Here is a 12,138-nt window from a genome sequence, read left to right as displayed (position 1 = left end):
AATATTTAGAAAATATATCTCTATTTTCCATATATATATCTCATATATATCTTTTAGCAACTTTTTCCACTCAGCAATGTGCTTTTGAAATTTACCTATGTTGATACATGTAGATTTGAACATTTCTTTCAGCTAACATGTGGAATATTAATTCTATAAATAAACCAGTTAATCCATTCCCCCGCTGATGAGCAGTTAGCTTATTTCTCCTTTTCCTCTATTACAGTGGGGTTTCAGTGAGCTGCTTTATACCTATGTCTTTGCCCACATGGTGGTAGTTTCTATAGGATGTATACCTATAAGTGGATGTAATAGGATGGGTACATCTTCAACATTATTAGACATAGTGGACGTTTGAAGCAAGTATGGCAATGTGTTAAGCCTGAACGACTGGTAGAAGTTCATTATTTACTTCTTTTCAATATATATTAACTATCACTACTTCATTATTTAAAATTTTAAAATAGCCTTAAAAATAGCCTTAGTAGTACTATGGCTTCTCAATTCAAAGCATCCAATGGGGGGTTGGGAGGGCACTGTAAGTAAATCCACTGAACTTCCAGGATTCTTTAATGGATAAAAGAGTACAAAGAGAAATACAGATGCATGCTAAACTGTTCTGATTTATTTATTTCTACCTTGTTGGAGTCTTTTAACATACTGATTATGAATTTATTATAAATGTTCTCCAGGTCTTTAGTAGGTACATCTCTCCCTAACTATGTGAAAATATCTGTTGAGTGGACTTGGTCATTGCACACTGTCTATCTTATCTTGTGATAGATGTGATAGATGTCTATCACATCTCTCAGTGATTTAAAGTTTATTCTAACGTGTTACTTTCTGATTGGGTGCTTTTTATAGATGAAATCAGACATCACTGAAGGAGTTGATATTCCAAAGAAACCTAGATTGGAGAAACCAGAGACACGGTCCTCTCCCATTACTGTCCAAACCAGCAAGGATTTAGCTATGACTGACCTTTCCAGCTTTGAGGAGACCAGTGCTGATGATTTTGCCATGGAGATGGGATTGGCCTGTGTTGTTTGTAGGTTAGTTGTACCTTGCCACAGATTCTTTTGTGTCTTTGTAAAGCGCAAACAACTTAAAAAAAAAAAAAAGACCAATTGTTGGGTGTTTTTTTTATTTTGTTTTTATAATTTGGAGGTGGGTAGGAGATAATTAGATCGATAAGTAGATAAACCTCCCATATGGCAATTTAGTGTCTTAAAAATTGTCAAAATTTTATATTCTTGACAGGCATCTTTAATCAGTTATGTTGTAGTAATATTTTCTGCGTTCTTGGCTTCTAGAGGGCAAGCAATTATTGCTTTATTTTTTAGTGAGAAAGAGTCTGTTCAGCAGACTTAATTATTTTCATCTTTCTTTTTTTTTTTTTTTTTTTTGGCGGTATGCGGGCCTCTCACTGTGTGGCCTCTCCCGTTGCGGAGCACAGGCTCTGGACGCGCAGGCTCAGCGGCCATGGCTCACGGGCCTAGCCGCTCCGCGGCATGTGGGATCTTCCCTGACCGGGGCACGAACCCGTGTCCCCTGCATCGGCAGGCGGACTCTCAACTACTGTGCCACCAGGGAAGCCCCTCATCTTTCTGTTTAAGAGGACTATGTTGCTTTTTTTTTCCTGAAGTGTTGATAGTATTTATAAAGTAAATGGTTATATATCATTTTCTAAAATACCATTAAATCTTTTCCTAAGGATAATGGAAATGAAATTAATGGATCATGTAGGTTATTCTGAGTGTTGTTTTGAAACGTGGATTCATAATTATAAAAACATAGATAATTCTGCTTAGTAGAAAATGTATCTTAAAAATCAGAATAATTAGATTTTAAACTCCTTGATGCCAGGAGCTATGTCTTTAATTGTTAATGACTTTCATTGCCTAGCACAACAGAAAAAATTACCACCTTTGTTGCTGTTTTCTTCATGAAAATGTTAAATTCTGGTGCATTGGGACTGAGTGCGTACCTATAAACTTTTGTGAACCTTATAGAGAATCAGTTAATGTACTTCTGAATAGGATCATTTCGTTAGAGCTTCATTGTTTTAACATATATTTGTTTATTTCAACTTTTATCTACTATAAGAGTTATCATTTTTATATAAAGAAGTAAATGGTAAAGTAATAAGGGGGAAAGGACTAGTAATTGTAACCCTCCGTCAGGAGACTCGTTATGATAGTCTAAGGCTGTTGCTGTTGGAATTTATACTTTTTTGATACACATATTACTGCATTCTATTTCGTTGATTAAGACATTTATTTATTGAACACCCTGTGTCTGCACAGTAATGTGCTAGGCCCTATAGTTAATTAGGTCCAGTTTCTAACTTTAGGCAACTCAAATATTAATGAAGAAGATAGAACAATATGTAGGCAGCAAATATAAAGGAATTTAATAGAGGTACAAAGAAGATGTTATGAGACTGTTGGAGAACTAGCCAAAGTCTACTATGTACCTTCTGGGAGAAAGAAAAAAATTCCAATGAGAAATGACAAGGAGAATATAGCCAAATTTAGTCTTTAAGTCATCTTATACATTTCTTAATGGCTGAGCATAACCTTTAAAAGAAATGAATTGTTTGTGCAGGCTACAATGTTGGGATTCGTTACTTTGCTCTTTGGCTTTTCTGGGGTTTTTACCCTCTTTAATTTATCAAACTTTACCAGAACAACCCTAAAATGGCTTTAAATTGTTGCATTCAAATAAATGTAATATTTAATGGTATACTTTCTTAGGCAAATGACAGTGGCATCTGGTAATCAATTAGTAGAATGTCAGGAATGCCATAATCTCTACCACCAAGATTGCCATAAGCCGCAGGTGACAGACAAAGAAGTGAATGACCCTCGCCTTGTGTGGTATTGTGCCCGATGTACCAGACAAATGAAAAGAATGGTAGGAATCATTTTTCTCTATTTTAAACAATCTCTGTCAATTTTTTTGTTGATATGTGCTTTTTAAGATAAAAATTTGAACATTTATGTTACTGAAAAAAAATCATATAAGCTGATGATTTAAATGTTTGTGTATATGTGTGATTTTTGTATCTATGCCTAAATGGACCAGACCATGTATATGCATTTTTCTCTGCTCAGCTTTTAACTTGTTCTATTATAAAAATCAGAATTGGAGACCCACAAAATATAAATTTCCTTACTGGTATGTCAGTGTATTTATAAACATTTAGAAATACTACAAAGCACTGTGGGAAGTGGTGAGATACAAAGCCCCAGACTCTGCTGAGTCTGGTAAGGAAATATTAGAAATATCTATTCCTGAGTGAGTGTAAACCACCAAACTTACAAACTGTGTACAGAGGCAGTATTTGTATGTGCATCTCTGTCTTTCCTCCTGTGTTTCTCTCTCTGTTCCTCAGTCTTTCCTTCTCATTGTCTTCAAGTGACCATTTATCCCATATTCCCCAGTACTTTCTCAGTTTACTGCTCACAAACATAACTGTCTTTAATTTCGTACTGAAACATGTTTTCATTTGTTATATTGGATAGTTTTCTAACTTATTTAAATAGTAGATGGATGAATGTTATCATCTTCCTTTTAAAGAAATCAAGTTGTTATTTACTTCAGTGACTTGTTTGCTTCCCACATCCGCCCTCCCCTGCCTTAGATTAGGGACTCTCTTTTTGTTTTTTTTTTTTTAATTTTATTTTTTATTGAAGTATAGTTGATTTATGTTATGTTAGTTGCTGGTATACAACAAAGTGATTCAGGATATTGACTATCCCTGTGCTATACAGTAGGACCTTGTTTACTCATTCTGTATATAATAGTTTCCATATGCTAATTCCAAACTTCCAATCCATCCCTCCCCCACCTCTCCCACCTCCTTGGTAACCACAAGTCTGTTTTCTGTGAGTCTGTTTCTGTTTCATAAATAAGTTCAGTTGTGTCACATTTTAGATTCCACATATGATATCATATTGTATTTGTCTTTTTCTTTCACTTAGTATGATAATCTCTAGGTCTATCCGTGTTGCCACAAATGGCATTATTTCATTCTTTTTATGGCTGAGGAATATTCCATTGTATAAATATACCACATCTTCTTTATCCATTCATCTGTCAGTGGACATTTAGGTTGCTTCCATGTCTTGGCTATTGTAAATAGTGCTGCTGTGAACATAGTGAGTGCATGTATCATTTCGAATTGTAGTTTTCTCCGGAAGATTAGGGACTCTTAATAGAAGAGTTCTCATATTGTTAACGAAGTGAGTTTCTACATAAATTTTTCTGACCAAATATATCTTTTTAAAGTTAGAAGTACTTAGTTAAAAGTAAAAAAAAAAAAAAAAAATCAAGATACCTACTTTACTTTTTAATCACTCAAATCAGAAATAGATTATGTTTTATTCCTATGAAAAGTAGTAACATTTCAGTAGTATTTATACTTTCTGTTTGTAATGGGAAATTTCTTTGACATGATACAATTGTTTTCTGCTCAGTCTGATTTTTATTTAGTTTATTACTTAAACTAGCCCCCCAGGACCTCAACCAAAGTAATTACGGGTGAGCACAACAGTGCATTCCAGTGCCTTGACACAAGTAGTCACTAAGAATTGGTAGTCAAAATAAATAATTTGTGACAGTAATCTTTCTTTAGTATAGCTTCAAAGTTTATTATTATTTTATTGTAAGTCTCTTAATAAAGTAAGTACCGTTCTCTCCTAAGTTTTTACTCCCTTACATTTTGTGACTTAGTTTACACCAGGTCTATATTTATAGTTCTAACCCTCTTCCTGGAATGAATTTTGGCAGCTGACCAGATATCCTACAGTTACTTTAAGTTCAATGTTTTTAAAATTAAAATTGTTTTCTTCTCCACTCAATTTTTCCTCAGTTGCCTGAACTAGAAAACATTATCCTTGATGCCTCTCTTAATTCCACATCCCTTTGTTTACCAAACTTGTTAATTCTACCTCTTATGTATTTCACAAATCTGTTCATTTCACTTTTGTTACCCTGTCCCACAAACCCCTCATTTCTTGTCTGTTGCTTTAGCTCCTTCAGTCCACTTTACACACTGCAGTTAGAATATTCTTCTAAAGTAATTATCTAACTTTATCTGTTTAAGTGTGCCCAGTGGCTCTCAATTACCTATATAATGAAGTTTTCCTTGTTAGGGTGGCTGTATGGACCTTCTCTCTTTGACCCAACTCTACCTTTGTATCCTTCTCTCCCACCACTTCATCATATATACCCACATACTATGGCCATGCCAGACCAAATGGTTAATTCCCTGAGTATGTGGTGAACTTTTCGTGTTCCTATATGTCCTGCTTCTCAGCTTCTCCTCATCTGGGATACCTTTTATTCTTTATCAACTTTGCAAATTAAATGTCTAATTAATTTGTCATTAAGACCTAGTCTCATTCACTGGCAAAGCACCAGAGCAAAGCTCAGGACTGGACACATCCCACATTCTGTTGTTCTTATTTTAAGATACATAAATGGAGGAAATACAGATTTGCACCAGAAATCAGCAGTCAGTAAGTTCAGTCTGTATGTCCAAGAGTCAAGTGCTGAATAAGGGGCCATGACTAATGTCAGAACATGATTAGATACACCAAGAGTGGACCTGGAGAAATACCAAAAGATGTGATCTGAAGTGAGCCTGAAGATTAGGATCCGGTAAACACAATGTTCAGTGAGAGAAAGAAATTTGGAAATGGTGGGGATGCTAAATCCAGTCATTCTTACTATAATTGCTTTCAGTGAGGTTCTCATATATATGTGCATTGGTTATTGGTCCAAGATATCTCAAGGATACCATAAATAACATCTTATATCCCCTTTCTCCTTGCATTAATTTCTTAACTAGGGCAGGTTCTGCAGTACACATTATTATAGGAAGACGGGAAGACAGAGTTAAGAATGGTGGGTGGCAGGGTCCAAGATTATTCTTTTGTTTTGTAATTTTCTGTCTACCAGGTAATGGGTTTTGCCCCAGCACTAGGTGAGAGACTCATGACTTACTGCAGTGGTTCTCAATCTAAGGTGGTAACACACTCCTACTCAGCAGTAATAGAAATACATGGTATTTTTGATTGCTGCCATACTGGCAACTATTGCCTTGAGTGGTGAAAGTCATATATTCTGCACTATGTGAGTCAGTCACCCAATGAAAAATTATAGTGCCTTTGTTGAGCAACTGAGTCAGTGATAATATCCTAGTTCCCTAAACTAGTATTACCAGCGAAGGACAAAGGGTTTTGGGTATTTCTTACTCCGCTTCTAAGATGGCTAGGTGAAATAGAGGAAGCAGAAAAAGATCCAAACATGATCTCTAGGCAGAGGTTCTTTCTGGGCTTCACTGTAATGAATCTTCATCTGCTAAAGCATACAAGTTAGGTGGGTCTTCAGAGTCTAACCACATCTACTGATGTGCATAGAGGGAAGTCTAAGATTGAAAGCCATGGGTATGGAACCATGTATTTCTGATTTACTCTGAAGGCTACATTTTCATAACGTGGTTTGCAGTAGAGGGTAAGATAATCTTTCTTGGTCATAAGAGATATTTTTATCATAGATATCTAACAGCATCCTTAATAATATTCTTGATCTGAGTGTTGCTTTATAAGTGATGTCTGAAATTAGGTGTACTTTCATGTGGAAAGTATGTAATATAAAAAATGGGATGAATTGAGACTTAAGGCTGAAAATTATATTGTATGGCAAACCATAGCACAAGAAAGTCTAAACAGAGATAAAACAGCTGCATTCAAATTTCCAGAAATGAGAACACATTATTAATAAATTTTCTGGTATTGTCTTGCATGGCCTTATTAGGATTGTCAAGGACAATGGAATGGCTGGGAGCATCTTTACCCATCCCGTAGAGATGGGTTCTTTCAGATTCAGTTTTCTTACCTTTTGTAAATAATGATAATGAATAAATAGTAACTATTATTGTCTGCACTTAATATGTGCCAGACACTATGTAAAGGCTTACATAATCACAATTCATTCTCATAACCCACCTTTGAAACAAGATATTATCCCCATTTTGCAAATGAAAATGAAACTTTTAGAGATTTACATATTTTACTTGAGGTAACATAGCTAGGGAAGTAGTTGAGCTGGGTTTTGATTCTAGTTCTGTTTGACTCCAAAGACTGTCCTCTCAAACACTGCACTATACTGTTTATATAGTTAATATTATCTAGCTGGAGAACACTAAAGAACAAACTGAAAAATGATTAGAGTTCACAAGAGAGTTTAGTAAAGTACCTAATATAAAATAAAGGAAAAGTCAATTTTTGGTCAAAATAAAACTGAAAATGCTTATGTGATTTTTTTTTTCTTTTTCTTTTTATCAATTTGGTTTTGTTAAAATGACATTTAATTAACCCTAATCTGGATAATTTTTAAAGTTTTGTATTATCTTTACTGTTTAGAAACTAATAAAATCTATAAAACCATTAATTAATATGATGATACAAATAATTTGTTGAAGAATCTATATTTTCAGTGTCATCACAGTATTTTTTTAATGTTCATCTGTATTTCAATTCAATGAGGAGTCCTGTGATAGATTTTATTGTCTTTCTGTGCATTTAACTAAGATTGTGTAGCTAATTTAATCTTAACACTGATTTTTGCAGGCTCAAAAAACTCAGAAACCACCACAGAAACCAGCCCCCACAGTTGTTTCTGTAGCTCCAGCTGTTAAAGATCCATTGGTTAAGAAACCAGAAACTAAACTCAAGCAAGAGTTAACTTTTCTAGCATTTAAGAGATCAGAAGTCAAGGTATAGTATATTCCATTTTTATCTAAGATTGGATTTAAATTTAGTTGACTTAATAGTTACTTGGGAAAAAAAATAATGTGAAACTTTGTATACTAAATGGCCATATGTTGGAAATTAAGACTACATTAAGACTACATTACTATTAACATTAAGTAGAAAGAACATTTATGTAATTATTTAATCTTGAGCTCTGCTATTTCTCTTTTTATGGTGATTAGGAACTGTTTGTGAGCATTCCAAGATAACATTCTTTACCATTCCTATGTAGTCAGCCACTTCTCTCCAATTGGGAATTTGGTTTAAATCTTAAATACCTTTGTCCTCAGTAGCAGTAGTTTTGCTCCTCACATTACTTGTGCTGATTGGCCCCATAGCTTTTTTCTTCCTGCTTATTGGCTATTGAAGTTTTCTTCTTTGTCTTATTTTTTTCTATTATTATCATGAATTTTCCGCATGAATTGGCCCTCTCTCATACTAAGGAGCCAGATTATCTAGTGAGAGTATCACCTTTCTCATTCCTAGATTTTCATCCTTGATATCATGCTACATTATTATAAATATTCTGGCATTTTGATATCATGGAATAAAATATTTTTCTAATCTAATTTTATAACAAAAAGAATGCTTTTATTGAGTTTCACATTCCAATTTTAAGCAGAAGATGGAATTTTAAAGATGGAAGAAAAAAATGTTAGCCCCAAATTCTCAAAGGTTAACCCCAGAAAATTCTAAAGCTGTTACCTTGTCCAAGTGGGTGTAAGTAGCCAAGAACATTGGTTTGATAATAAAGAATATGAGTATAAAGTACTCTGAGAAGGATACTGATAATTTTATTTGCAGATCGTTTTTAATTTAATTTACCAGGGAAGAGCTGATATCCAAGGGATATCCATTATTGATTTGTCACATAGAAACTTGGTGAGCTAGAATAGAAGTAAGAATAACTTATTGAAAGTAATTAGAGTTGCTATATTCTATACTTAAATCACTTTTAGGTAGCTTTTTATACTAACCTGTTACTACTACAGTTTATTTTTAGGAAACCAATATGAAATTATTTTACAGCAAATAAATTAAGGCCTTTGCTGTCATGTTTGTTCTGATTAAGAAGAGGTTTTGATGTTTTTATGATAAAATACAATAAATTTTTACTATGAAAAAAATTGTTCCCATTTATATATAAAAAGCAATTTAAAAATAGCTTTCTAACTAGGATAATAGGCAAGAAAATATTTTTAGTTGAGAACAATTGTGAAATTTATTTTCTGCACTGGAATAGTAAGAAATTACTTGGTCTCCGTTGTTTGTGTTATTTTACTTTTGTGCATCCTGATAGTATTATAAGCCATCTGTCATTCAGTTGAAAAGCAATACCAGTAACAGCAAACCATTAAAATAAAATGCCATACACACAGAACTTGCTTTGTACTTCATAAGTGTTGCTCTTTTTGATTACTTCAGATGGGTTTTCTTTTGTGAAGTTTGTTGAAAGATCATTTAGCCATATAGCAGGCAGTTTTATGTTTAAAGAAAAGGAAAAAATCAGATCTTTCATCACTGAAAATTAAAAGTTTGCTACACCTGTATCCTTTTGCTTCCTTGACTAACTTTTTTTCATTACCTGTATGCATATCTCTAGGAACTTGTAATTGATGTAAAGTTTATCTTCTTTGCATAACCTTATGAGATAGTCATTGTATGATGTTACTGTAAAAAGTCCTATCGGGGCTTCCCTGGTGGCGCAGTGGTTGAGAGTCCGCCTGCCAATGCAAGGGTCACGGGTTCGTGCCCCGGTCTGGGAAGATCCCACATGCCGTGGAGCGGCTGGGCCCGTGGGCCATGGCCGCTTAGCCTGTGCATCCGGAGCCTGTGCTTTGCAACGGGAGAGGCCCCAACAATGAGAGGCCCGCGTATGGCAAAAAAAAAAAAAAAAAAAAAATCCTATCGTTTTTCAGAGTATGTGAACAATAATCTGGACCCTCCTCTGATAAAGACCTCAGAGCACTCTATTTACATTATTTTTCACATTGGTTTAAAATGTTTAATGCAGACAATATTGACGGCTACTTTGTAAGAACTAAAAACGTTTTTCTCAACTCATTCAGAGTTCAGTTCTAAAATATAACTGAGTATATTTTAAGCATGATAACTACCATATTTTAAAGTAAGATACTATTTGTAAGACTTTACCTTTTACGTATTTAGCACTTTTGTGATCTCAAGAATATGAAGGTAGAAAAAGTGCCAGTGAGAAATTCAGTCCATAATTAATTTGAACAAAGTGCATTTTTCCCTAAACGTTAAGGTGAAAAAAATTGTTCTCATATGAATAAGAACAATATTTATGTAGCGACATTGGTATCACTGTTAGCTTTTGACTGGCCAAGGAACTTAATTAGAGAAATTGAAGTGTTATACCTTTAAGAAATACATCTGGGAGTGAGTCAGGCATACCCAAAATGTCACTATGCAGCTTATGAGGCAGTTGATTAAAAATGTTATACAGAAGCAGGGATCTCTTTGTGATAGTTTCAATGGAAACATGGACAAATTGTGAAAATAAAGTCATGAGACCTTCTTAGTATATTTCGACCTTTAGAGTTGTACAATTCCAAGTAGTTAACATGGTGTATCTGTATATATTTTGCAATGCAGTAGCTATTTGCTCAAAATTTGGGGGGGATTTTTAAAAATAGGTTCAAAATCTTATGTATTCACTCAATATTTATTGAGTGAATCTCTTCATCTCAGACATCTCCTACATATCCTGGGCGTGAGCATTTTTGTCCATTAAGAGTGGATTCTGTTTTTGAAATGATCCACAAGTCATTTGGAGCAAAGCCTAAAGAATAGATGTTTTACTGAGCTAAATAGTAACCTTTTTGGGTGAAAAACAAGTTAAAGCATTAAATCTGATTTTCTGATATGGCTTGTAACCGAATCTAGGAGCAGTCCTCAAAAAGGAATTCCCATATATTTTTTTCTGCAGTGCTTAGAAGAAGAATATGACATCCCATAATTTCTGCTTTATAAATGGTAGTACCCATTAGCTATGGATAGGTTTTCTTGTATGTGTTTTTTCAGATCAGTTTAGCAGAACTTAATTTTGGTGCTATGCTTTAAATTTCCCAGATCATTATTTTTGTATAAAAAGTCTTAACCATTAAACTTGTTATATGTTTAAGAATATTATATTAGGTGTTAATTACACTTGGCTCTAATATTTATATTATGTTTTTTAGGCATCCACGGTTGTTTCAGGAAATTCTTCTAGTACCAGTGTTTCCTCTTCAGCAACTAGTGGCCTAATTGGATGGGCAGCTTTTGCAGCCAAAACTTCTTCTGCTGGTCCATCCACAGCAAAATTGAGTTCAACAACCCAAAACAATAGCGGGAAACCTGCTACCTCATCAGCTAACCAGAAGCCCGTGGGTTTGACTGGTCTGGCAACATCATCCAAAGGTGGAATAGGTTCCAAAATAGGTTCCAGTAACAGCACTTCACCCACTGTACCACTGAAACCACCTCCACCTCTAACTTTGGGCAAAACTGGCCTTAGTCGCTCAGTTAGTTGTGACAATGTTAGCAAAGTAGGTCTTCCCAGTCCAAGTAGTTTGGTTCTAGGAAGCAGCAGCCAACTAAGTGGGAATGGAAATAGTGGGACATCAGGGCCTAGTGGAAGTACCACTAACAAAACCACTTCAGAATCAAGCAGCTCTCCCTCAGCATCCCTTAAAGGTCCAACTTCACAAGAATCACAACTCAATGCCATGAAGCGATTACAGATGGTCAAGAAGAAGGCTGCCCAAAAGAAACTCAAGAAGTAATGTGGCCAAGTAGGTTTTTATATCATATTACCCTAAAGATTAAAATCTTATTATTAAGACGTAAACTGTAGTATACTATAATTTAATAAAAATCTTCATAATGAAATTTATTATTTCTTACCTTAAAATGCTAATTAGTAGTTAATGAAACTTGGAAATGTTTATTTTAAATCTGTTTAGCATTTTTATTTTGACAGTTTTCATAGTATGTGAAAACAATGATTAGAATGACTAATTCTTGATGAAAACTTCTGGAATCCCAGAAAACTGATAGCATGTGTGAATTTTTTTTAAAAATTCATCTTCTGGCAAAGTCCCAATAATTGATCCTGCTGAATAAGATGCCTTACAAAGAGCCAGGGATGACCCAAGTTTTCTACTCCCCGCCCTGCCATAGTCTGGATATTCATTAGCAGTCCCAGCCTCATTTCAATTGATTCTCCCTCTCCTCCCAAATATTTCATCTCCCCATTTTCAAAATTAATTTTTCATAATTGATTTCTCATATCCCTGTATTATGTTTT

At 34.5% G+C, this 12,138-nt stretch overlaps 1 protein-coding gene across 2 annotated transcripts in view; it reads left to right on the top strand.

Moving 5' to 3' along the window:
* The window catches only part of INTS12 (integrator complex subunit 12), a 24,414-nt gene extending 12,778 nt beyond the window's left edge, over positions 1-11,636 (top strand). For both annotated transcript variants that reach the window (XM_029234519.1, XM_029234521.1), the window contains exons 3-6: positions 865-1,052; positions 2,757-2,916; positions 7,641-7,787; positions 11,030-11,636. In XM_029234519.1, coding sequence (XP_029090352.1) covers positions 865-1,052; positions 2,757-2,916; positions 7,641-7,787; positions 11,030-11,614 — 1,080 coding nt within the window. In that variant the 3' untranslated portion in view covers positions 11,615-11,636. The remainder of the gene's footprint in view (positions 1-864; positions 1,053-2,756; positions 2,917-7,640; positions 7,788-11,029) is intronic.
* The last annotated feature ends 502 nt before the right edge of the window (positions 11,637-12,138 follow it).

Source organism: Monodon monoceros, unplaced genomic scaffold (genome assembly GCF_005190385.1).
Source record: "Monodon monoceros isolate NGI ecotype Baffin Bay Population unplaced genomic scaffold, NGI_Narwhal_1 Super_Scaffold_20, whole genome shotgun sequence".
In the NCBI taxonomy this organism is placed as follows: domain Eukaryota; kingdom Metazoa; phylum Chordata; class Mammalia; order Artiodactyla; family Monodontidae; genus Monodon; species Monodon monoceros.
This window is presented reverse-complemented; position numbering and strand designations above follow the sequence as displayed.